The sequence below is a fragment of the Cryptomeria japonica genome, chromosome 4, assembly GCF_030272615.1.
Source record: "Cryptomeria japonica chromosome 4, Sugi_1.0, whole genome shotgun sequence".
Classification (NCBI taxonomy): Eukaryota; Viridiplantae; Streptophyta; class Pinopsida; order Cupressales; family Cupressaceae; genus Cryptomeria; species Cryptomeria japonica.
In genome coordinates, this window is record NC_081408.1 from 462,740,343 (window position 1) to 462,766,063 (window position 25,721).

Consider the following 25,721-nt stretch of genomic DNA (forward strand, 5'->3'; position numbering starts at 1 on the left):
TGAAGAAAGGTGAGATTCTACCTTGCAATGAAGTTTCCAATTGAAAGAATGATAATTTTTGGTCAAGAATGAGATTTTCGCTCCTAACCCTTCCAAAGGGTCCAGAGCGAATTTTCTCAAAACCTCTCTTTGCTATCAATTTTGTGCTAGATGAGTGAGGGCTAAGGTAAAATCAAGAAGGAGATGTCCCTAAGAGTGACTTCAAGTTGCTAGAAAGCATTGAAACTAAAGGAATTGAACAAAAACAAGATTTTCGCTCCTGACCCTTCCAAAGGGTCCAAAGCGAAAATTCTTCAACAACCTATTTCCCCTTGAAAAATCATGTCAAACTTGGGTTGGATGTGAGAGGAGAAGTGTTTTCTAGCCTTTTGAGGTGAATTCAACTTGAAATGATGGAGGAATAAGCCTAAATTAAGAAATTCGCTCCTGACTCTTCCAAAGGGTCCAGAGCGAATTTTCTCTAAATCACCTTTTTTCCCAATTTTGTGCCAAGCCAAGTACTGACTAGGGCGAGTTTTGATGGGAGAGGTCCTCAGGAATGACTTTGACTTAGCAATGATTATCAAACTTGAAGGAATTGAGCCAAAAAGTGATTTTCGCTCCTGACCCTTCCAAAGGGTCCAGGGAGAAAATCTTAAAATCACCTATTTTCCTTGCAAGTCTAGTCAAACGTTAGGTTTTCATGGCTTGGATGGGTGCGAGGAGACATGTTCTTGCCTTTTGAAGTTAATTGGTGTTGAAAAATGATGGAAATTAGCCCAAACCAAAGATTTCGCTCCTGACCCTTCCAAAGGGTCCAAAGCGAAAATCTTAGGATCACCTACTTTCTTTGCAAGACAAGTCAAAATTTTGATTTTTATGGCCTAGTTAGGAGTGAGGCAATGTGTCCTTTGTCTAGGAGGTGAATTCAAGTTGAAATGATGCAGGAATGAGCCTAAAACAATATTTTCGCTCCTGACCCTTCCAAAGGGTCTAGAGCGAAAATCCTAAAACCCATCATTTTCTCCAAAATTTGTGCCAAGCCAAGCCTAGACCTAGGTAAGATAAGCCCTTAAGATTGCCCTTGAATGGATTTTGGCCACCAAAAATGTAGATTTTGAGCTAAAATGAGAATTTCACTCTTGACCCTTCCAAAGGGTCTAGAGCGAAATCCTAGAGAGGTCCTATCCCTGGCCATGATTTTGAGCGAATTTTCCCTTTTAGGCCTTCCGGGGATCAAGCAAATGTTGTCAAGTTGAAAGATAGATCCAATTGAGGGAGTCAAGGGGAGACAAAATCAAAAGAATGGAATTGAGTGAGGGAAGACAAGCTAGGGATGAAAATCGCTCCTGACCCTTCCAAAGGGTCCAGAGCGAAAAACACTAAAAACCATCCTTTTTCCCAAATTTTGAATAAAGTCAGGCCTAGACTAGGGTGAGAGAAGCTATTTGGAATGCCTTGGAAGGATTTTTGATCATTAAAAATGCAAACTTTGAACTAAAATTAGAATTTCGCTCCTGACCCTTCCAAAGGGTCCAGAGCAAAATTCCAACGTTCACCTAAATTGCTCACAATGACAATCAAGAAATAGATTCCCAAGCTTTGGTGGAGAAAAGACTAGCATATGCTCACCTTCCGGAAGATTTTGGAGTGAAAAAATGGGGTAATTGAGGCCTAATCAAGAAAATCGCTCCTGACCCTTCCAAAGTGTCCAGGGCGAAATCCTTTGAAACTACTATTCTTCACCTTGTTTGGGCCAGGCAAAGTGCAAGTTGTGAGGTAATGTTGAAAAGAGGTCTAAGTTGGCCAGGAATGCAAAATTCGCTCCTGACCCTTCCAGAGGGTCGAAGGCGAAATTCTTAGAGGGCCTGTCCCCGAGAAGAATCTTGAACAAACTTCATTTTGATGTCTTCTTGTTGATGATTTAAGGAATAAAATGCTATGTTAGAATAAATATATATTATGTGTCCTTAATCATCTTATGGTTTGTCTTGCAAATGAAAGCAGACCAGGCCAGATCAAGGACGACCTCCACAAGACCAGACCAAGACAAGGACGACCTTCTCCAGTCCAGCATCAACAAGGACGACCTTCTCCAGTCCAGCGTCATCAGGGACGATCTCTTCCAATCCAACATTTGAAGGAAAGGTACACCATCCATCCTACACATCAAAGACAAAGGAGGTTAAAGCAAGGGTTCGTTGAAGAAGCAGACAGTTTCAGAAGAGTTAATTAAAGTTAGCTTCTCAGCATCATCAAATTGAGCATCTACCAAGTTACAAGTGTCAGACAAGGTGGCATCCCAGTCATCACTCCTCCAATCAGATTGGTCCACCTCAACGTGTCCAGATTCAATGTAGCTGACTCATTGGAGATGGCACAAACTTCGATGTACCTACCCCGGTTATCCATTGGTTGAATATTCTAGAGAAGACATGTGTCCAAATAATGCAATTATTTCATTGGTCAGAATTGAGTTGGTTGTAACAAACCCGAATTAGGGTTTTCATTGTAAAATCTCGACCATTGATCTAAAATTGATCTAAGCCATTGAATTGTATTAAGGGCGCTATATAAGTCCTGGCTCCTCATTTGTAAAGGCTAATAGTGAGTCAGTAGTTAGAAGGTTAATAGTTAGTTCATAGATGTTAGAATGGCTAATGATTAATAGCAAATAGTATAGCAATTAGAGTAGAATAGAAAGAGAAGGCAAAGATTGTTGCCAAGATGTTGTTGTAGAAGGCTTGTAAAACTTCATTGAAGAAATGGTGAAATCTATGGGTCGATTCAACAATTTGCATGGTCTCTATACTTCTCAGATTTGATTTCATGTTATTAGATGAGTGGAAGAAATGTGTTTGATTGATGGTGAAATGCGTACATCCATACTACTAGCAATTTGTTGATTGCAGACTTGCCTTGTGTAGTCAACTGGAATCATTCAGTTTAAGCTTAACTTCAATTGTCGCTTCTTCACTGATATGCATCAGCCTAATGGTGTCTATGTCTGTAGCGATGATCTGAATATCATAAAGTTTTCCTCCGAAGATCGCACTAACCTTGTGGAGATGGTCCTGGGATGTCAAAACAAGACTTAGTTAGAATTTCATCAAAGGTCATTCATTGCTCCTACATTCTTAGTGTCAGAGTTAGATCATTTCCTCGCCCTCGTCCTTTTTTCTTTTTTTTCAAAATCTAGACTAGTGAAATCCCGTGTTCCAGTAATATTCGAAGCGAATCAGACATTCAATCATCAAGTGTAAGTCCCCTTGTGATTCCAGCAAAATCACATCATACCACAGAGAGCTTATCCACGAGTAGAGAACCTACATACAAGAACCTTGGAGTTGCCTCGACTGATCCTTCGGCGAGATCTTCAACAGTCAGGAAACTTTGCTCAAGAGAGGATAAGGTACCTTTAGGTATTTTATTCTGTGTTTGGTCGTGTACAAAATACACATCAACAAGTAGCAAACTCTAGATTCTTTATATCAGTTTAATTATAAATCATAAATGTTATTTTTTTCTATTTATATGTTATTGTAGCATTCTTGAGATTTAAATGTTAATTGCCTTTATCACAATGTCCTAAACCTAGTTAGAAGGGACCCTTGATGGAAACCCGCTATTATTACCCCTAAGAAAAAGAAATGAGAAGTAACTTGTTTTCATTGCAAAACAAATTAACATGGGGGAGTGTTGATGTGTCTAAAATCGCTGAACTTGCGACTTCATCCGGCCAACGCAGAATAGAATGTACTCGCTGAGTATCCTATCCTCTCTTGAGATAAGGAAATCCCTAATGCTGTTTTTTGTTTGATCGAAGGGGACGACCTCAAGGTTTTGATTGTCAGGTCTTGACTGCGGGATTACTCAGTGGTCGATGTGATTTGCTAGGAGCACAAGGGGACTTACAATTTGCAACAAGTTGGTCTGCTGCGATTCTTGAATTACGTAATAAAGAGCAAAAGGAAAGGGTTAGGAGATTTAAAACTAACAACACGAGTATGCGGGTAGACGGATTCAACATAACCAATTCCTGCTTGGCCAGAATAGCTCACAACCTTGCAGGAACAATGCAATCTTCAAAGGGACTTGGAAGATTTTCTGACTAGAGATGCACGACTAAGCACCCAATTCTAGCGTAGCTCAGACGAACATCTGCAATTGAACTAAGCACAATCAAAAGCTCGGGTTAACCATACAAAAGGATACACAATCAGTATATCCTCAATGTTATGAGCCTGAATCTATCAAATACCTGCACACCCAAAATAGAAAGATCTATCTAAAATGCAGAAAGAAACCATGCAAACAGGATGAAAACAAGACAATAAACACCAAATCAATGTTTATATATTGATTTCAGCTGCCTATTACAACAATTTCTGCAGCATCTCTATGCTACTGCTTAAAATCTAACCTATTCTAACTCTAAAATCTATCTCTCACCAGAGTCTAACTATTTAACAAAAATCTCTAACTATCTAATCCTTTACAAAAGAAAGGCCTCTGCCTTTTATAGATTTTACAATACGAACCAAAGGCTAGGATTAACTGCATCCAAGGGTCCTGATCTGCCTTCCAGAAACTAGCAGCCCTAACCCATGCCCATTAAATTCTCACTCATCCATTCAACCACAATTTCAACTACCTACCACTATTTGGCTTCAATTTGAGTCTATCCGATAGTTGGACATAACTGTCCACAACTAACTTGTTTCCCCTTTCTTTCAAAATATCTGAGTGGGACCCACAAGCAGTTCTACAATAAAACAATTTCAGCTTTTTAGAAATTGAATTCCTGGAATTAAATCCATCTATGTGCTTTTTCTCGAGAAGGCATAAACTTGCAGCATTCAGAGTGTTCTTTGGTCTTTGGTCCCGATGGTGGACTTCATCTTTGTTCAGCGGCACGGTTCCCAACGTTTGGTTTCTCTCGCACTCCAGCAGCGCATTCCCACATCTTTTTTCTTTTCCAATCTTCAGAGCCTGGCCTTGATTGCGATCCTTCTTCGATTTGCATTTCAAGTATTTCTCCTGGTTCTCTAATGATGTCATGCGACCTGCAAACGATCAATTTAATTTTAATAAATCAATTTGAAAAATTAATTAATTAATTTAACAATTATTAAAATTTAACGCCTGGAGGGTCATTTGAAAATTTTCCAAGTTTTAACGCTTTTACTCCTTCCACGAATTTAGTTGTTCTTGGCAATTTCGGGGAAGAGGGGCGTTCGAAAAGTTTTAAAAACTTTGACATTCTCACCCCTTAATGGTGAATTTCGGGATTTTGGGCACTTTTGCCAACTTTTGACTTTTCACATTTTGGCTAAAAGATCTGAATTTGGCCATTTGGGGCATTTTTGCCAACTTTTCACTTTTCAGATTTTCACTTAAAGGTCCAAATTCAGCCCTTTGGGCACTTTTGCCAACTTTCACCTTTTAACATTTTGGCTAAAAGGTCCAAATTTGGCCATTTGGGGCATTTTTGCCAACTTTTCACTTTTCAGATTTTCACTTAAAGGTCCAAATTCGGCCCTTTGGGCACTTTTGCCAACTTTCACTTTTTAACATTTTGGCTAAAAGGTCTGAATTTGGCCATTTGGGGCATTTTTGCCAACTTTTCACTTTTCAGGTTTTCACTTAAAGGTCCAAATTCGGCCCTTTGGGCACTTTTGCCAACTTTCACTTTTTAACATTTTGGCTAAAAGGTCTGAATTTGGCCATTTGGGGCATTTTTGCCTTTTTGCCAGCTTTTTACTAAAAAGTGTGAGTTTTGGCACTTGGGCGAGTTCGTCAACCTTGGCACTTTGCATTCTTTATCTCCTTTGTATCCCTTGGTGAAAATCGACATTTCAACGTCATTGCAGGCCTTAACTCTTTCTTCACATTTAGGCGACTTTGCGAGAATTGGGGAGTTTTAACTTCGCAATATGGCCCTAGAGGCCGAATTTGGTTTTAGTGGCACTTGACCCTTCATATCCCCTTCCTCTTCCGCAAGGACAGAAAGGCACAACTGGGGGATCCCTGTCCAAGACGGGGATGGGTGTGCGATTCGCACAACAGGGAGGCATTTAAAAAATTAATATACCATCTAGCACATATACCAGTCCGAGATGCTAATCCATCCCACATGTACCTCCTGAGGTTATGTGTGAAATGCAAAAGATATAAACCTTTGAGCAGCAAAGAGAGGAGATGACAAGCATTGTTGGAAGTTGAGAATCTTCTTCCATTCCTCGATTTTGTCCATTCATACATAAACCCTTCTCCCTTGAATTTTAACTGAGGTGCAATTCAAGGGCAAAGATTTTTTTCATGTCCACTTAGAAAAGCAAGACCAGACAGCACAGAAAGTATATTCTTTTAATAATCACATACCTGTACCGAATTTGTGAAAAGGATGATCACTGGAACTTAAATGCTTTTGTAACTGCACCCAAAAACAGCCAAGGATATTTCTCCCATTAATAGATTCATATGAGAGATAGATTAAAAAGTCTATTGTACATTCAATGTATTATATAAAATGTTTTGGAATCGTTCTACATGAAGAAAACAAAAATATAAATAGAATGTATATCCAATAAATAACCATCAAGAAAATAATCCAGTAGAAAGAAAATATACAAGAAAAGCCCAATTTTTGTAGGAGTTCTTAGCCATTAGAATTGTCAAACTTTTGTAAGCACTAATTTTAGGCTACAATATTTGCGTCTAAAGCAAGAAAACTGAAAAGTGTTATCTTTCATGATTATAAACTCTGTTAGTAGCAGTAATACAGAATCATTGTGACGCATAACAAAGAGGCTTATCTTTACCTGTTCAAGGGGTAAAATCAGAACATTCAAGCAAACTGCATGAAGCAAGGAAAAAGAACTGTACAGAAGTAGACAAGGAATTTTTGTCTCCTTGAAAAGGATTTATCAATTTAATTTTTGATGGAGCATCCAAAGGAAATCCAGGTAAAGTAGGTGGGCAGTTGATTCTGAGAGATTCAAATGAAATTTTTTTGTTCAATGGATCTTCATTCTTGGGCAATAAAACTAATAATGAGGCAGAATAGGAAGCATTAATAGCAGGTTTGGGCATAGCTATATCTCTCAGTCTCAATCATGTGATAGTGTACAGCGATTCCATGACAGTGATAAATGCTCTAGAAAAGGATTCAGTTATAATTGGCAATTCAGCTGTTTTGTGGAAGAACTGAAAGGATTGAAAGGGAATTTTTTAATAATAATATGTCACAGTTGGGGAAGTGTAAATGCTGCAAAAAATCATTTAGCTAATGTAGGAACAGAGCAGGATCCTCTTACAGCAGAATATGGTCATTATGATCACACTTAAAAACATTTTAAAAAGCTTACGTGGCAACACCCTGCATGATCAGATATTGCTCTCTGCAATTTAGGATGGGAAAACTCTACCTAGGTCCTAATTTTAAAGAATTCTTCCAATGGAGAGTGTTATTACAGAATTAATTACATTTGCTTCATGAGGAACACGTTCGGTTTTTTGAAAGCATAGTTACTAAGTGTTTTGTGAGACTGTAGAGGATTGGTGACTATGCTGGTCTAGGCATGCTCAAGGTATGTTACAGCTATGTGTGGGAATTTAAGGCACCTCTAGAATCCATGTAGATGGCCTCTATATTGTGTCATTTTTGTTTATATAGTTGAAATGTAGGTCTGGTGACTTACTATCTTTGGTGGTTGTCCCATAAATGGTGAAGGTTTCCTAAGATTAGTCGGAATGACTAGTAAATGCAATGTTGAAAAAGGTTAAGAGTTTCAAACATAGTGATGGAGCTTCGATTGATCATCTTCCTTGTAATTCACTAGGAGGATGAAATGGCACTAAGATTTGTTCACAAAGTGTTGCGGGAGGAAAGATTCAAATTTGCTAACCAGATAAAAGAAACATACATTGTAATTTTATCACAAATTCAGCTGATTTCATTACTAACAAAAAGCTAAGGGTTAGTTTGATGAATATTTTCTTGCTAGAGCGATTCAAGAATATGGAGATTGTTAAATTTGCAAAGGAGCCCAAGGGGGCAATATAAAAGGATGAATTAAAACTAGAGAAGGCAGACTTCATAAAATTGTCATTAGCTCTAATGCAAAGGTAAGTACTATAAGAGCTTTGTCGGGAGGTGGGTGTCATGAGGACTTTTCGCTATGGCCTATGCAAAGTGTTTGTGGCAGCATGTGGCACCCATTGAAACGGTCATGTAAAAGTGTTAGGTGACTTCATGCATAACAATAATTAAAAAAAGGTCTTGAGACACCTGAAGCATAATCAAGTTACTTGTTGATAACTAATCAATAATCTATCCAAGTACCCACTAAGTTGCCTGCAAAGTTTTTAGTATGTTTTCCTAGAATATATTGTAAAAATACCCAACATGCTATTCAACAACAACGTATGTCAGTAGTCCATTGTTCTTACTTGATTCCATCGCCAACCATCCACCAGAATATTCTTCTTGTTTTCTGTTAGGCAAAGCACAAACCTCTTTGAAGGTTAGCAATGATCAACATGTACACCAAAATTACAAGCATTCAGTATAATTTAAGCAGTAATCGTTTATCAGATTTTATACCTGAATCAACAGCATTGATCTCTCTAGCTGTTGCATCTTGTGACATTAAGGGACTAATGAAAAATTGAGCAAATCTGTTGTTGAATCAAATATATCCAATGTGAGACACACACCTTAACTCTGAAACCTTCATACACTAAGGCAAACTAAAAATTCAGGATAAATAACAGTACTTTGTCCGAGTATGGAGAAAAAATACTTGCCTATCCAATGCTTCTTCAAAATAGCCAGCATTCACATCAAAATGGAAATTTGTATGTTCAGAACTAGTATATGCATTCGACCGACCCCCATGCTGAAAATGATATGAAAAGAATGAATAAGAGAAACCATCATCCATTCCAAAAAAGAGAGTTTCGGTGACAAAAATAAGACTGCACTGGACAACAGAAAAAAAAAAGCTTTACAATAATCTGATTCATTGGCTCTCATAGTTTCTATTGCAATACAATGTCATCCATTCATGACATTCAATTTAAAAATTCTATGTTCCACCAAGTTCTCTTTCAGCTGAAAGCAGACAAACATGAGGACACAGGGGATACTTAGAAGTTAGAAGTACTCCAATCCTAGAAATTGTATTTAAATTAAAAAATAGGATGGGACAGGGACAGGGACAGGGATGTGGAAACACATTCCTGCGGAGCTTAGTAAATTTGGGATCAAAACCTTTGTCATATGAATATTGCCTCATATCATTTCCTTGTTCTTAAATCAAACTGTAATTTATTTGTGTGCAAGCGTGTTATCAAATTGGAATATCTAGAATATGTTGTGATAGAAACAAAGTACCAAATGGAGTCCAAGTGAATAAACCTACAGTTCTTAATATACTCGAATTCCAGACTACAAATCCCGAATTATCAGCAGGTTAAAAACAACAACAAAATGTAACATATACCGAGTTGCTGAGAACAAATACCTAAACCATAAATCTAAACACACACAAAGTAAACTGCTATGATACAAGGAACGAAGGCCAGAAATCATAATGCCGCTGTTCCACTGTTAAGGACAATCCCTTCCCTTGCTTACAGATGTTAAAATATGGTGTGAAGCATGTGTAAGTACTAAAAATTATTTTAATTTGCTAAATCCAAGAACATAAATATGCAAATGATATCCAGAAATTATTGAACATTCAGATACAGTTGAACTATTGAGAGCATGAAAATGCAGTTTTCTGTAGGGTCAAAAACAGCAAAAGGGACTTATTTAAAGTGTGCTATTATTATATTTAGATTCATCTCAAAAAGCTATGCAATTTAAATAAAAACTTCATTGTACATCTGCACGAAAAAGTTATGACATCTGCAAGTTGCAATACCAGTTATCAATTGCAGTTTCAACCACAGCTGAAATCCTCCTACATGTTCGACCAGTGTTAAACTCATCTCTGAGGGAACACAGCACAGTTGACTTGTTTCACCATTGTTGAACTCATTCCATACAGGGCAGAAAAGTAGAGCTAAAGAATCATTTCAGAAGTTTAACAGCTCTTCTTCTTGTCTCTTCTCACGGGAGATGTTACTCTACCTCTCTGTTTATATATCTACTCTTCCTCTTCTATAAATAAACACCCATTGTGTTATGTTTTGGAGATATAGATGGAGAGAAAAAGAATTTTGAAGGATAAGGCGGCTTAAATTAATTCAAATTAAAGGCTTTTCTGATTGTAGTCCTTTGGTGATACTGATTCATAGGAGGTGTGTTTGCACTTTGCAGTTCATGGTCATGGATGCTTGGGAGAACAGAACTCTGCTTAGTCATGTGGTTCACTAGGTGCAAGCAATACAACGCTAGGAAGGTGTTTTAGAGGCTCTCATGAAGGGACAAATCTTGTACAACTGATATTTATAGTGTATTCTCGTTGAAGTTTCCTTTCCACGTTAGGTTTCTCCAAGGTAAATCACTTTTGATGATTCTCTCATGTCATATAATTTCTTTCACTTGTTTATACTATTTTCTTGAAAGTTTGATAGTATCTTAGTTTCAAGCCTATAAAAAATTTCCAATAAGCATAGAACTTGTGAGCGATAAAGCTTTGTAAAGAAACCTTTGTCCATTAAGGCTCTCAAGGTTTGTAGTTTTTAATGCCAAAAGATGAAAGTGATTCTAAATGGAGAACAACAGTCTGCAAGTTTTCTAGAATGTTTCTTCATTGATTTGCAATAAATTATACAAACTAACACCATCTTTGACAAAGATTTTAAGAAAAAGATTTACATTGATAGAAACAGCAACCTAGCTCTGACATGTTGAAAGACATATAGAATGAAGCCTGAACAGTCAATTTATCAGAGTTAACCAATCCATCGAATAATAGTCTTGTAGAATCAACTGCTTGCCTAGCATCAAGTTTATTATGTGAGCCATCTTTCACAAGTAGTGGATTTACTAGAACCCATCTTACAGTGAACTCCAATGCCAGAAGCGACTTTTTTACAGAGCAAATGATTACCACATACCAAATTTGTGTTCCTCTTAAGTTTGCAAGTGTGTTTTCCTGGTTTGATTTTGCAGCAGCTTGTGACTCGAGTTGAAGACAGGGTAAGATATAGCATCAGTTTTGAAAGGTGTATCAAGGGATCAATGGTCTGCTATCACGCACCCTTGGAAAATGGTGTTACTTTTATTCATTTGTTTTGTTAATTAACATTGTTTGTTCAATTTTGTACAAAAACAACTATGCTACTGGTTCATCAGCTTGGGGGGCAGATCTGGGTCCAATTTGAACCCAATCCAGATTCTAAGTCAGTTCAATTGTGTGGATGGCACGGATCCCATCCAACGGGGCCAGATTCATCCAAACACAACCAGGCCTTTTTTGATGTATTTTTAATTATTTTTCATGTTTTTTTCTCTCATGTCTTCCATAGGATCATGGTATTCTCTCACCCCACATCACAGCATGCAACACTTTCATTGATGTTCTTCACCTGCCAATACAAATAAATTAGCCTGCCCATCATGACTCGATCAATACAAGCCATCCTCTACAAACACCTCATCAAAGCTGCTATCCGTGCTTTCAATGATGGTATTCTAGTGTTGCTGTTACTATTGTTAACGCTGCCACTGTTTTGATGATGGTGGTCTAGGGCTTGTCTTTCTAAAAGAAGTTGGGAGTATATTACCTGCTGCATTCCTTCATAAAAAGCTAGCATTACTCACTAAACACTATTAAAAACAATACATGGTTAACTTTTAAGTTCTTTCTTAAGTGAGTTAAAGCTTTTAATATTGACGAATCTGAACTGATAAAAGTTTTATAGTTGTTATGTTTGTTATTTATTCATTATGTGACTATCTAAATTTAATTCATGTTTTTTTGTTGTAAATATGTATATATTTATGATTTTTATATGAAGAGTTTGTTGTCATATTCTTGACAGGTTTCTGATCAATTTATAGCAGAATTAAAGAAGGAATTATTGCAAATTAAAGAAGAGGGTTGTAACTCTTGTGACTACATTTTGAATGAGGGGTTGGTGCCTCTAGTGAGTTGGTGCTCACGAAGTGAATGAGGGGTTGCTGCGTCTAGAATTTGTAACAAGCTAATTTATATAGGCAATTTTTTTGTCGTGGTTTCCTCCCGCAAGGGTTTCCATGTAAACTTTGTTGTTGTTGTTGTATGTGCTAATTTAGAACTTAAGCAAAATTGAATCAAATAAGTTTTAAAAGGTTAAAAGGAATTTTATTATACTGATTCACTGCCCTCCCCGCCCACCTCCCCCCCCCGCCCACAAACCTCGGTATAAGTTGTATTTCTATGGGCCTTGCAAGATCTTGAGGAGGACTGAAAAACTTGCTTATGAGCTGGAGTTGTCAAAACAAAGCAAGATCCATTATGTATTTCATGTTTCATGTCTCAAAAAGGCACTGGGACAGCATATCACATCCTCAATGGAGTTTCCTCCACTTGATGATGCAGCAAGTTGATTCTGGTACCTGAAGCTTTATAAATGTGTAGGAGGAAAAATTGAAAAGTAGGAGTATAGCAAAAATTTATATGCTTGATTCCCCAATTTCTACCTATTTTTGGTGGAAACTACGGTGAAGATAAAAGGCATACAAAACCCACTACCATGCTAAACCACATAGAGTTATTCCAATACCCTACCCAGGTCTTCACTGATTACTCATTTTGTCACCTCCCAAATGTTTCAAATCAGCCCAAAGTTTACCATAACAAAGATTAGATTTAGGTTTTGGAATAAAAACAAAGAAATTAATAATGATAACTAACCTAAGTAATGCACCAACTTATGAGTTAAATTGCTAAAACCAATTAAAAAGCTCGCTTGTGCAAAGACTCGCACATTGGGGGCAAAAAAAGGCATTAACCCCTTCTTGTAACAATATGTTTATCATGCTAGACAGAACATTCATCGAGGGAAATTAATGACTAAAGGTGCAAACTCACAATTATTTGCAAAAAGCAAAGGTTTTTGTTTAGGAGGTTTCAGAACTGAGAAATGAAGCTTTCACAAGGTTCCAAAGGTGGATTGAAAATCAGTTAAGTATTGATAATGGATCATGCCTAGAAAATATATTGCTACCTTGTTGCTGCAGGATTCATAACACAACCCATTTAGAATTCACTTGCTCATTATGCACAATGGCGATCAGTCAAGTTCAGGTTCAGTTGGGATTACCAGATTCATCAGAAGAAGAATACACTACAGACAAAATCTGGAGAACATATCTTGCAGATGAAGAATACATTGTAGCAGAAGCAAAAAGCACAACAGCAGACAATTGTGCATAAAAATCTGAAACAGAATATTTTGAAAAAGAAATCCTTGATGAGCATTCAGTTGTGCAACAACAAAAGAAAGATTCAAATGAAGATTTACCAACTGTTCAGGATGAAGAAATCTCAAAGGATAATCAGTCTTCAACCATGGGGATTGTATTTGAGGAACAACTGGAGAAAGTATTTAAGGTCAACCTATCAAAGAGGCCCTAGTTTTTAAGGCAGAGCTTCACAAAGATGCATGATTTATGCAACATGAAGGTAGACAAATAGGAAAAATACTCCATGCTCCTGAGTTCAAATTTGAATCAGATTTTCAGCCTGCATTGTTCACTGATGAATATGATGTCGATGCAAGAGGAATGATACCTAATCATGTAATGCCCCTCCAACTCTAACATGGTTAAGAAGGTATCATGGTATTGATTCCTTACTTAGATGAGATGAGGTGAGTATATTTAGTATTGAAATAATAATCAATGTAGGTAGAAATATATGCTAGATCTAGAGATTTCTATGGTGATGATGTCGTTATCAATGTAGTTAATTATTTGAAAGTAATATGGTTATGTTTCAATGGATATTTAGACGGAAAGGGGTGATATCACAACATTGGAATATATGAGAATGCATGTGATATTAAAATCCCCTTCCAATGATTTTAGCACTTCAACTATTTAGATGTATATGATGATGTAATGTTTAAATGTTTTATGAGATTATTAACCATGTTACTATGTGACCCGGATTGGGGAATGATTAATGATGTTATTAGTATAGTGCATTCTATGGATGTGTATGCATAGGTGTTAGTTTGATTTAATTGATAATGGTACATAGCATCAACTCCACCTGGCTTCACAAGTTTGAGCGTGCCAACATTCCCGAACGGTGGTTATAGGAGATAGCACAATGGCCAAACTTGCTCCCTAGCCTAAGCCATCACTCCTAGTTAGGACGATTCATCCCTACCTCTCATGATTACACCTTTGGGATGCCAATGAGGTGATGACCAGTTACCCTTATGCATATTGCGAATGACCAGTAAAGAGTGTTTGTGCATAGTCTATTAGTCGTCCACTATTGTTATTATAATGTGACTATTATTGATATTTGATGACCTTTAGCAATATTTAACGAGCATCGTGTTTTATGTGAATTTGATTTAAAGTGATTTAAGTGATTTTAATTTGGGGGACTTTTAGGAGTTTATTGATCTTGTGAATTTAAATTTGAATTTCATTATTTTATATCCCACTTTCATAAAGTGAGCATATAGTGTTGTTTGGGGAGGGGGGGATGGGGGGAGTGTGAAGACACTTAGTCTTTTTCTCTTGTTTTGGCTCTCAAACCCTATGGGAAGAGGATGGAGATACTTGGATTTTGAATTGTGGTGGATGGAATTTTGTGGGCATCAAAATGGAAGAGTTATTTTGAGGAGTTGGGCATGCTGTTCGAATTTGGGGAGCTCTTGTGTAGTGAAGGGCTTCCTCTTTGCATTTGAAGTTTCTTCTCAAGAATGAGGTAGGGGTTCTTATTCTTGGCTTGATTTCCCTACTTGAGCTTCTTTATCCATGCTTAAGATGTTTTTTTATTCGTATTGGAATCCCTCTTCCTCAATTGAAATTGCTCTTATTGATTGGATCAAATGTGTGTTTTGTGTGATTGGAAAATGGATATTTCAAAGGGTTTTGCTTCCAAATTTTCAAAGATTGATCCTAGGGGCATTTAGGTTTCATTGTTATGTTGCTTAGAGGTGTTTCTTAAATGGGTAGAACCCAATTTTAGCTCAACCCTAGCCTTGATGGTCGAATTGATGCCCTAGATGGTCTCTCAGAGTCAAACCCCCCAGTGTTGGCCCCAGAATGGCGCTTTTGGCATGTCGGTACACATCTATTGAGTAGTGTGGTGCATCTAATATGTAGAATGGCGACATTGATGAGCTTTCGCACTATTGCAGCCTAGAATGCACAATTGATGCACAGAATGGTGCCATTGATGAGCTTTGGCACTATTGCAGCCCAGAATGCACAATTGATGCACAGAATGGCGCTTTTGATCAATCTTAGCCCATAGTCACCGTTTGAACCTGTCTAACCTGTAGGTTGGCTTTTGGAGCCTATTTGACCCTCATGTCAATGATGTATGATTTTTTCGTAGGATGCTATGATGTCGTTGTTGGCAGTGAGCTGCCCCCTAGTCAATGAGGCGTTCAATGCTGACCTCGGAATTTGTGACATGGCAGTGAGCCTCCCATGGATCTCAATTAAGTCTGGCATTTGTAGTGAGCGTTGATAGTTCGAGCTTTTGACGCAATGGCAAACGATTCCAACAATCGGTATCAAAGCCATGGGTCATGGGTTCGAATCCCTCGAGTCGCGTTGAGGGGGGAATTGTTGGTAGTGAGCTGTTCCCTTGTCAGTGAGGCGTTCAACGCTGACCTCAAGATTCGTGATATGGTAGTGAGCCTCCCATGGATCTGGGTTAAGTCTAACATTTGTAGCGAGTGTTGATAGTTCGAGCTTTTGACGCAACGACAAACAATTCCAACAATGGCATGTAGAATTGGGTTCGCATGCTTGAATTGGGATCAATCCAAATCCATTTCCTTGTTTTTGAGGCCTACGAGTACCCCTTGAGTACTGATAACTATTAGAATAATATCTTCAGTATATTTGTTTCTATTATGTTTAATGGTCAATATATTGTAAATCTTGTATAATTAGTTTCTTTCTAATTCCGACGATCATTTCTTATTAGAAACATCGTGTCTTGTAACTCTATTTAATGATCGCTTTGATCATTAATAAATACATCAATTTTTACCAATTACATTTGTAATATGGTATCAGAACTTTAGGTGAATTTTTTCGAAATTTTTTCTTTTTTGGAAATTTTCGAAATTATTCTAGTTCATCCTAAGGGCTTTCATCTGCAACAATCGCGATTTGTCTTCGCGGATTTGTTCTGAGGAATTTTTCCCTCTACCCACGTTTGTTTGGTAGCTCAAGAAAACACGATTTTTCGCAACTGTTCTTCGGTCTCTATTTGCATCGTGTGACTTCAACCCTGCAAGTTTGCCTGGTCTCTGTGTGTGTCGCACGATTTTCCGAACCTGTTCTTCTTTGTGGCGCCTTCTATTTGTAGTTATGGTCTTTTTTTCAAAACCTGAAACTCGCAATTTTTTATTTCTCGTGCGACAGTCGTGTCCTCTCAGCTCATTCGCGACCTATTTTGTTCGAACTACGCCAACTGACGGGAGGGTTTTCTCCATTTTTTCAGCATGAAAACTCCTTCCCTCGCGCAATTTGTCTTCTCCTTCACCCACGAACGACCCGACGCTTTCAACAGTTCTTTCCTGTCTGCATTGAGCTCTATATCAACACCCGTCGGATAGGGTTTTGTCTTGCCCTCTGTGTTTTCTGACAGGAGTTCTCGGAGCCGGTTTCATGGGTTCAGTTTGCCGCCTAGGGTTTATTTCGAACCCTTTGTTCTGTTTTTGCGGCCTGAGATTTTCAGAAAATAAAAATCACAAACCTGGGTTTTTTGGGTTTTTGTCAGCTCTTCTGGGTACCTGTAAGATTTTTCTGGGTCCTCCAGAAATCCGTACATTGGGATCTGTGTCAGAATATTTCTTGAAATCTGCTTCGAAATCAGTTCCAGTCTTCTGCCTCTGTTTTCTTGCACACGTCATGTTTACACGATTTCATGCATTTTTTTGCCTCAATATTTGTGCCATTATCCGGTCAACCAGCTTTGACCTCAGTTTTCAGCAATGGCATCTTTGACAAATATTCTACTCGAGGGCAATCAGAAATTCAATGGCAGAAATTATAACACCTGGAAACAGCAAATGCTCACCATTTTTGAGTATTGCGTTATTGATCAGTTAGTTCTTGGAAAGGCCACCCGTCGCTCTGCAACAGGTCCTGACCAGACAAAGTTTGATGAACAAAATCATGAAGCAGTTATGCTCATCAAGCTCTCAATGACCGACGATCAGCTTCCTCAAATACCTTTCGGCAACACAACAGCTAAGATATGGGAGCATCTCAAGACGCTGCATGAGACGTTTGATAAGTGTAGAGCCTTCTTTCTGAAGAATATGTTGTTTTCTATTGTCATGGATGAGCGGAAATCTCTTCAGGATCACCTCAATCGAATCAAGGAAATCCATGACCAGTTGGAAGCCATCAGCCGGAAAATGGAGGAGGACATGGTCGTGATAACTCTGAAGAGCTTACCAAAGTCCTACGAGCATTTTGTCGAAACTCTCAACATCACCTCAACTGGTGTTGATCTGAAGTTCACTGATCTTTGCGCTAAACTTCTACAACAAGATTGGTGGAAGCAGCAGTTAGGCAGTGGTACTAGCTCATCCTCTTCAGAACAAGCATCCGCAGCTAAATCCTTTCAAAAGGATAAAGGCAAATCTCAACCTTCTCAGCCCTCTCAGTAGAAGAACTTTGCTCCATCATCAGAAGGCTCGAAGAAGAAAAATGTTCAATGCAATTACTGCCATAAATTTGGTCACATGAAGCTTGAGTGTCGTAAGCGCTTGGCTGCACAGGCTAAGCAAAGTAGTTCGCAGCCGAAAGCAAATGTAGCAGAGCACACTGAGCAGAGCGAGTTTGCCTTTTACGCCTTCATGGCTAAAAGACCTGCAAACCAAGTCAAATCCTCTGCTTGGTATATAGATTCAGGTGCCTCACGCCACTTCACTCATCGCCAAGATTGGTTCACTGATTTTCAGCCGTGCTCAAATTCAGTTATCTTGGGAGGGGAAGAGTACACCGTTGTCGAAAAGGGCAATGTACAGATTCAGTCTGGCGGGAGGAAATTAATTTTCCTCGATGTGTACTACATTCCAGGAATGGAACTCAACCTTCTCTCAATCAGTCAAATTTTGAGACATTCTCCTCGGCTAGACGTGACCTTCAGTTCACATCAATGCAGTATCATTGATCGGGAGACTCAAACAACTGTTGTTGTGGGTCTTATGGATCATGGTCTATTCAGATTAGTTGATTCTGATGATTCTCTGGAGCTCGCCATGGCAGCCATGCGCTCCTCTGTTAGTACATTCTGGCATCAGCGGTATGGGCACTTGAATGTGCACTATCTTTCTCATCTTGTTCAGGAAGATCTTGTCATTGGATTGCCAGAAATCAAGACCCTCTAAGGTACTATAACTGGTCCATGCTGATATTTGTGGACCTATGGCTACTCCTTTTGTCACTAGGTCCAGGTATTTTCTACTTTTTGTTGATGATTTTAATAGAAAAATGTGGGTGTATTTTCTTCATCAGAAATCAAAGGTTTTTGCTGTGTTTCAAAAATTTAAAGCATTAGTAGAAAAAGAGTCTGGTAATCATATTGTAACTCTTTGGTCTGATAATGGGGGAGAATTTTGTTCTTCTGCTTTCTCCCATTTCTGTGAACAACATGGCATCAAGCGCCAACTCACTACACCTTACACCCCTTAGGAAAACGGTGTCGTTGGGCGGAGAAACTACACGATTACCGAAATGGCTCGGTCTATGCTTGAACACAAGCGTTCCAAAGAAATTTTGGGTTGAAGCAGTTAATACTGCAATCTATCTTCTTAATCGATCTCTTACTGTGGCTGTCAAGAAAAAGACTCCAAAAGAGGCTTGGTCAGGCCGCAAGCCCAAAATCAGTCGCCTGAAGGTTTTTGGCTCCACTGCCTTTGTTTGGATCCCTGATGAAAAATGCACCAAGTTGGATGCCAAGAGTAAGAAACTCATGCACACCGGCTACAGTGATAATCGCAAAGCCTACCGCTTGGTTGATATTGAGACAGATTGTGTCATCTTTAGTCAGGACATGGTTTTTGATGAGGGTCGAGGGCCATTTCAGCTCTCTCCTCCAGTTGTGGATTCAGAGGATCTGCCTTTGAAGGCCTCAGACTTGGGTTTTCAGAGGAGTCCTTCTGACTCAAATCTGTATGTCAAGACTACTGGCAGTGATATCATCATTCTGGTTATTTATGTTGATGATCTGATCATCACTGGCAACTCAGCATCTTTGGTTCAAGGAATCAAACAGAATTTATGCCAGTCTTTTGACATGACTGACCTTGGCCTTCTGCACTATTGCCTAGGTGTTGAGGTTTGGCAGCAATCTCATGGCATATTCATTTCTCAATCCAAATATGCCAAGGCTCTGCTAGACAAGTTCTGAATGCAGGACTGCAAACCTGCATCTACACCTATGGAGAGAGGCCTGAAGTTGTCAGCCAAATCCGGTTCTCCAGTTGATAATGAATCCGACTTCAGGCAACTAGTGAGCAGTTTAATCTATCTCACCTCCACTAGACCTGATCTGAGATATGCAGTGAGCTACATATCCCACTTCATGACAACCCCTACATCAGAACACTGAGCTGCAGCGAGGTGAATCCTGCGCTATGTCAAGGGCACTTCAGACTTTGGTATCACAGATTCATTGGTTTCACAGATTCGAATTGGGCAGGCTCTGTTGATGAAAGAAAATCTACATCCGGATATATCTTCAGTTTGGGCACAGGTCCTATCACTTGGACCAGTAAGAAGCAGCAGGTTGTAACTCTTTCCTCGACTGAAGCTAAATATCGAGGAACGGTCAAAGCAGCTTGTGAGGCAGTTTGGCTTCGACGGATGCTTTCAGACATCCAACTGTCTCAAGCCGGTCCTACACCCCTCTTCTGTGACAATCAAGGGGTGTTGAAACTCGCAAAGGATCCAGTCTTCCTTGAAAGAACCAAGCATGTTGAGCTTCATTGTCACTTTATCCGCAAGCTAGTTGAAGATGGATTCGTCGATTTGCAGTATGTTCCTATAGAGGACCAAACTACAGATATCCTCACCAAGTCCCTACTTCCAGATAAGTTTGTTAAGTTTAGGGGGCTGCTTGGTGTAGTAGATAGATTGACCATTAAGGGAGGGTATTAGAATAATATCTTCAGTATATTTGTTTCTATTATGTTTAATGGTCAATATATTGTAAATCTAGTATAATTAGTTTCTTTCTGATTCCGACGATCGTTTCTTATTAGAAACGTCGTGTCTTGTAACGCTATTTAATGATCGCTTTGATCATTAGTAAATACATCAATTTTTACCAATTACATTTGTAATAATAACGTGATACACTGTTATATGAGATTCATGAGATTGATTATGAGTATGTCATTGCTATGCCTTTGATCTATTGGATGTTGTTATGATGATTGTAATATGTATCTATGAACTGTTCTTATGTGAATGAGAGTGGCCTTGACTGTCGAGACCATTGTTGCGTTGAGATGCTGCGTTAAATGTTTGAATCATGCCTCCTTGAGTGAATAGATCTGATAGTTCATGGATGAATGAAATCAAATGTATATTGTGTGCTTAGTGGAACCTATTTGTGATTGGAGTCTCGGATTGCTCATGTGTTTGCATTTGTTGTCTCATGTTCATGACGAGCATGATATGCCTAGGATTTTAGTTGATGGAGACAATTGGGAAGTGGACCTTAAAGTGGGACTTATGATTGAAATAGCATGAGATAATGGATTGCATATCATTAGTATGTGTACTTTTCCCTCATGCCTAAGTGCTTGTGAAGGCTTGGGATGAATTGGAAAAATGGGATTGTCCATGTGAGATGGTCGATGTTAGCAGGCTCCTCATCTACAAAAGGTTCACTCAAACTATGCATGAGCTATTGGTGCTATGCTTGATACTTCCCTATTGTCCTCCTTATCATCTAGCCCTCTTTTAGATTGAGTAGAGATCCTTTGGTGATTTCATGATTGTGTACCATTCTAATTATGGATCCTCGATTGCTTACTCGTATGCTGTGTTGTGTCATGTATGCTCCATGTATGGTGTGAGTGATTAGCTTATTGTATGTTGTTGCCTTGCTTGAGTGTCTAGGCCTTGTCACTATCTCCATGAGCACGGGGGGTGGACTTGAGGGTACCACATGGTCGAGTGGCATTGCACACCACCATTGGAGACCGGTGGACTTGTTCGTCAGCACCTTGGAGAGCTTCTTCACCTTGCCGATTACTTGTTCTTCCTTTTTCTGCATTGCTAGCTGTATAAGTGATAATGGCTTGATTTGATCATTGTAATTATTGGAAAACTAAGAATTAAGAACACTCCTAATGGAGAATGATGTAATGTAAACCTATGGATATGACTAGAGTAGGCTTAGTGGATAGATGTTGGGACCAGATACCACACATGATCATGGATGCTTCGCATTTGACTCTTTATTAGGATGTTATCATAGGAACATTTCAATTGATGCATTAAAATGAACATAGAAGTCTTGAGTAGATTTGGAGATTGATTTAGTCATCTCCAAGTGTTGTCTTGTAATCCAGTGGTTTGGATTTTGTTCTAGTAATGTCGTCTGGGAACCCTTAGAGGTGTCTTGTGTTTAGATTAGAGTGAGTTAGATAGTATTGATGGAGTTATTGAATATGTAGCCTCCACATTGCATAGTGGTTGATAAATGATTATCTTATCTTGAGATGTGGGATTAGTTCATGTGTATGTTCTCACTTAATTCCCTTTTAGAAAGGAAAATATATTTCTACGCATATTCTAGTGTGTTTGCTCTTGTCCTCTAGGGTTCCTTAGCAAGGCATTACATCTCAACTTCGACCTCCTGAAGCTGTGAACGGTAACCAAGAATGTCCATTCGAGGGCAAAGCACACCAAATTGTTTATTTCCTTATGTAATGTTCCCTTATGTCATTCTTTATGAATTAGGGAACAATTAGCTGTATCAATCAAATGCAAGAGACTTCTTTCCTTAGAGTTTCAATTATCACTATGAATTATGATCTATGATACCCCACTTATGAATGTTTAAATTATGCAATTGATAAGATATATATAGATAATAATAATATTATTCAAAGAACAATATATATTGGATATTGATCACTGTTGTATCTGATATAACTGATAACAATTATGCAAGGATGATCTTGATGTTCAATATGATATTAGCCTTCTCTAATTTGAAAATGGAGAGCATGCTATATTGTCTTCCTATCGCCTATAGCAATGAATTGCTATTTTTTATTTCAATCCTTAAATATATGCAGTGTATATATGATGATATTGCTTGTAATGATATGTTGTTTCAGATATGAATGTAATGTCCCATATATATATATATATATATATATGTTCATTTTATGGACTACTTTAATCATTTCAGTACATTATTATTATTAAAAAGATTATTATTCACAAATTAATATTAAAGAATTATCCACAAATTGTTATTAACAATATGGTATTTTAATATGTGTATTACATATTATTATTAACAGAATTATTCACAATTTATTAATATTGAGCATTACCTCCATCAAAACTTGCTTATTACAAAAGCACTGATCATATTATTAATGCATCGGGCTGTGTTTAATAATGACAAATTTAAATTAGAGAAGGCACGACTCAAGGGGGAGTCATATCCTTTAGGAAGGGTCGTAGCCAGTCAAGAAAATTAAATAACCTGACCCTTGAGTCATATCCTTTAGGAAGGGTCGTAGCCAGTCAAGAAAATTAAATAACCTGACCACCTTCCTCCAGCAATACATACACGGGAAAGTAAGAAGAGGAGAATATGGAAAGAAAGAAGACGCCAGCAGTCACATTGACTGAGAAAACTCTACGGTATGAATATGTGGGTTGTTAATACAATTAACATTACTAATACAATCTAATATTGCTAATACAATTCAATATTAATACTACTAATACAATTAGTATTAATACAATTTAATATTGTTAACACAACTCAATCCTGATATAGTACATGATAATATTATTAATGTGATGTAACATAATGGTACCAATATAACATGATAATCTAATGCTAATACTGTTAATACAATCTGATATGGTATTTGCCAAAACAGTACAATATTGTTAATATGAATTTAAAACTGGTAATACAAGACAAAGCTGATAACGTTAAAACGCTGTCAATATTGATAACATTTACTGCATAAATGATAATACAATGTAATGCTGTTAAGGAATATAATTAACAATTAATATCATTGTGAACTTAAATATTTATTACAACATTTCTAAACATGGTGAAGGAAATGGTGAAATTATTGTGGGAGGGGTACAGCGTATGAGCATCCTTCTAGATATGCCACCTTAAAGTGACACAAGATGAGCCCATAGAGGCCAAAGGAGTTCAAAGGGTACGGTCTTTGGGTCTAGGAAGAGATGGTTTCTAGGGCACTCTCCACAATCTTCCCCTCTTCTCCACCATGGCCCACAAGTGTAAGAGGGCTAATCGTAGAGGAACTAGGATGATGACAAGATGAGGGGGAACGGTTATAGGACACCTCACTAGGTACACCACCTCATATGGATGACATGGGCCACATGGGGCCAAGAGGGATGGTATATCTGCTCTTGGGCCTAGGGTAGAGGATCTCTAGGGCAACCTATCAAGTCACCTTATTCTAGCTTCCTTATGGTTGAATTTCTCTAATTTATGATTAAGTTAATGTTCCTCTATTCCATTTCTTGTTTTACTTGGGATTGTGATTCTAGGGCGAAAACTACGGCATTTACAAAAAGGGACATTACAAATGGTATCAGAGCATGATTCTGCCAGCCTGCAGGGCAAAACTTGCATTGGCAAGGCCAACAATGCATTCCTATATCTGTGTAAGGTGTGTTGAGTATGCTTACTCCATGTGCATTTTATATGAATGCTTTTGTCATGTATGATTTGTGTTGCTTCAGATCTGATATGTTTTCAGCATATGTGTTTTATATGTATGCCTTGTGACTTATGTGTATTTGTGTGTTCGCCTTGCAATTGATGTGTCTTCAGCATGATTACTCCATGAGTACCTTTCAAATGTATACTTTATGCTTTAAACATGTATGTTGCATGCTTTACATGTGTGATTCATGCCTTGCGTGTATTCATGTGTATTACTTAATGTCTTACATGTTTTATATGCCTTACATATATTCATGTGTGTTTTTCTTACCTTATATGTGTCCATTATTTCATGCCTTATGTGTACACTTCATGTCTTATGGTATTTATGTGTGTTGCTTCATGTCTCATATGTATACTTTATGCTACATGTATTCACATGTATGCTTCATGTCTTAAGTGAATTCATGTGTATACTTCATGCATTATGTGTATTCATGTATACACTTCATGCTTTACATGTATTCATTCCTTATGTGTATACTCCATGTTTTATGTGCTTTACAATTGTCCTATGTGCTTTCATTTGTATATTTCATGCTTTACACCTTAGGTGTATTCATGTGTATGACACGTCTTATGTATTCATGCGAATGCTTCATAGTTGATGTATTGGATTCATGCATAAAGTGTTTCCCATATACCTTTCTCATGTATGTTTATAGATTTGCATGACTTCATGTCTTGTGTGCATTTATATGTATTTCTTCATACCTTACGTGCATGCTTCATATCTTACATGTTTCAACATAATTACTTCATGCCTGTGTGTGCCTTCCTTGAATATGCTTAGTTATTACATGAATATGCTTTGAGTACTTGTAAATGTTTTAAGGACTATACTCTAAATGGGGTGCATTTTTTAAGTCACCGAGGCCCTTCTTTGCAAACATGAGTCTCATACTCATAACAACATAGGGTTTTAACAATACTATTGAAACCTATAGGAAGGAAGAATGTGTGAGAGTACGATTGCTCAAACCATGAAGTGATAGTATTTACATGTATTCATGTATACACTTCATGCTTTACATGTATTCGTTCCTTATGTGTATACTCCATGTTTTATGTGCTTTACAATTGTCCTATGTGCTTTCATTTGTATATTTCATGCTTTACACCTTAGGTGTATCCGTGTGTATGACACGTCTTATGTATTCATGTGAATGCTTCATAGTTGATGCATTGGATTCATGCATAAAGTATTTCCCATATACCTTTCTCATGTATGTTTATAGATTTGCATGACTTCACGTCTTGTTGGCATTTATATGTATTTCTTCACACCTTACGTGCATGCTTCATATCTTACATGTTTCAACATAATTACTTCATGCGTGTGTGTGCCTTCCTTGAATACGCTTAGTTATTCCATGAATATGCTTTGAGTACTTGTAAATGTTTTAAGGACTATACTCTAAATGGGGTGCATTTTTTAAGTCACCGAGGCCCTTCTTTGCAAACATGAGTCTCATACTCATAACAACATAGGGTTTTAACAATACTATGAAAACCTATAGGAAGGAAGAATGTGTGAGAGTACAATTGCTCAAACCATGAAGTGATAGTATAAGAACTTGATGAGTATAGAAAGTTTTCCTATAAATT

General features: G+C 37.9%; 1 protein-coding gene across 1 annotated transcript in view; it reads right to left on the reverse strand.

Annotated features, from left to right (window-relative positions):
- Nucleotides 1–25,721, reverse strand: part of LOC131077354 (insulin-degrading enzyme-like 1, peroxisomal) — a 266,966-nt gene that overhangs the window by 181,661 nt on the left and 59,584 nt on the right. The window contains exons 4-7 of the mRNA XM_058014835.2: nt 8,791–8,882; nt 8,588–8,661; nt 8,434–8,477; nt 6,364–6,415 (exon numbers count right to left, since the gene is read on the reverse strand). Of these exons, the coding sequence (XP_057870818.2) occupies nt 6,364–6,415; nt 8,434–8,477; nt 8,588–8,661; nt 8,791–8,882 (262 nt within the window). The remainder of the gene's footprint in view (nt 1–6,363; nt 6,416–8,433; nt 8,478–8,587; nt 8,662–8,790; nt 8,883–25,721) is intronic.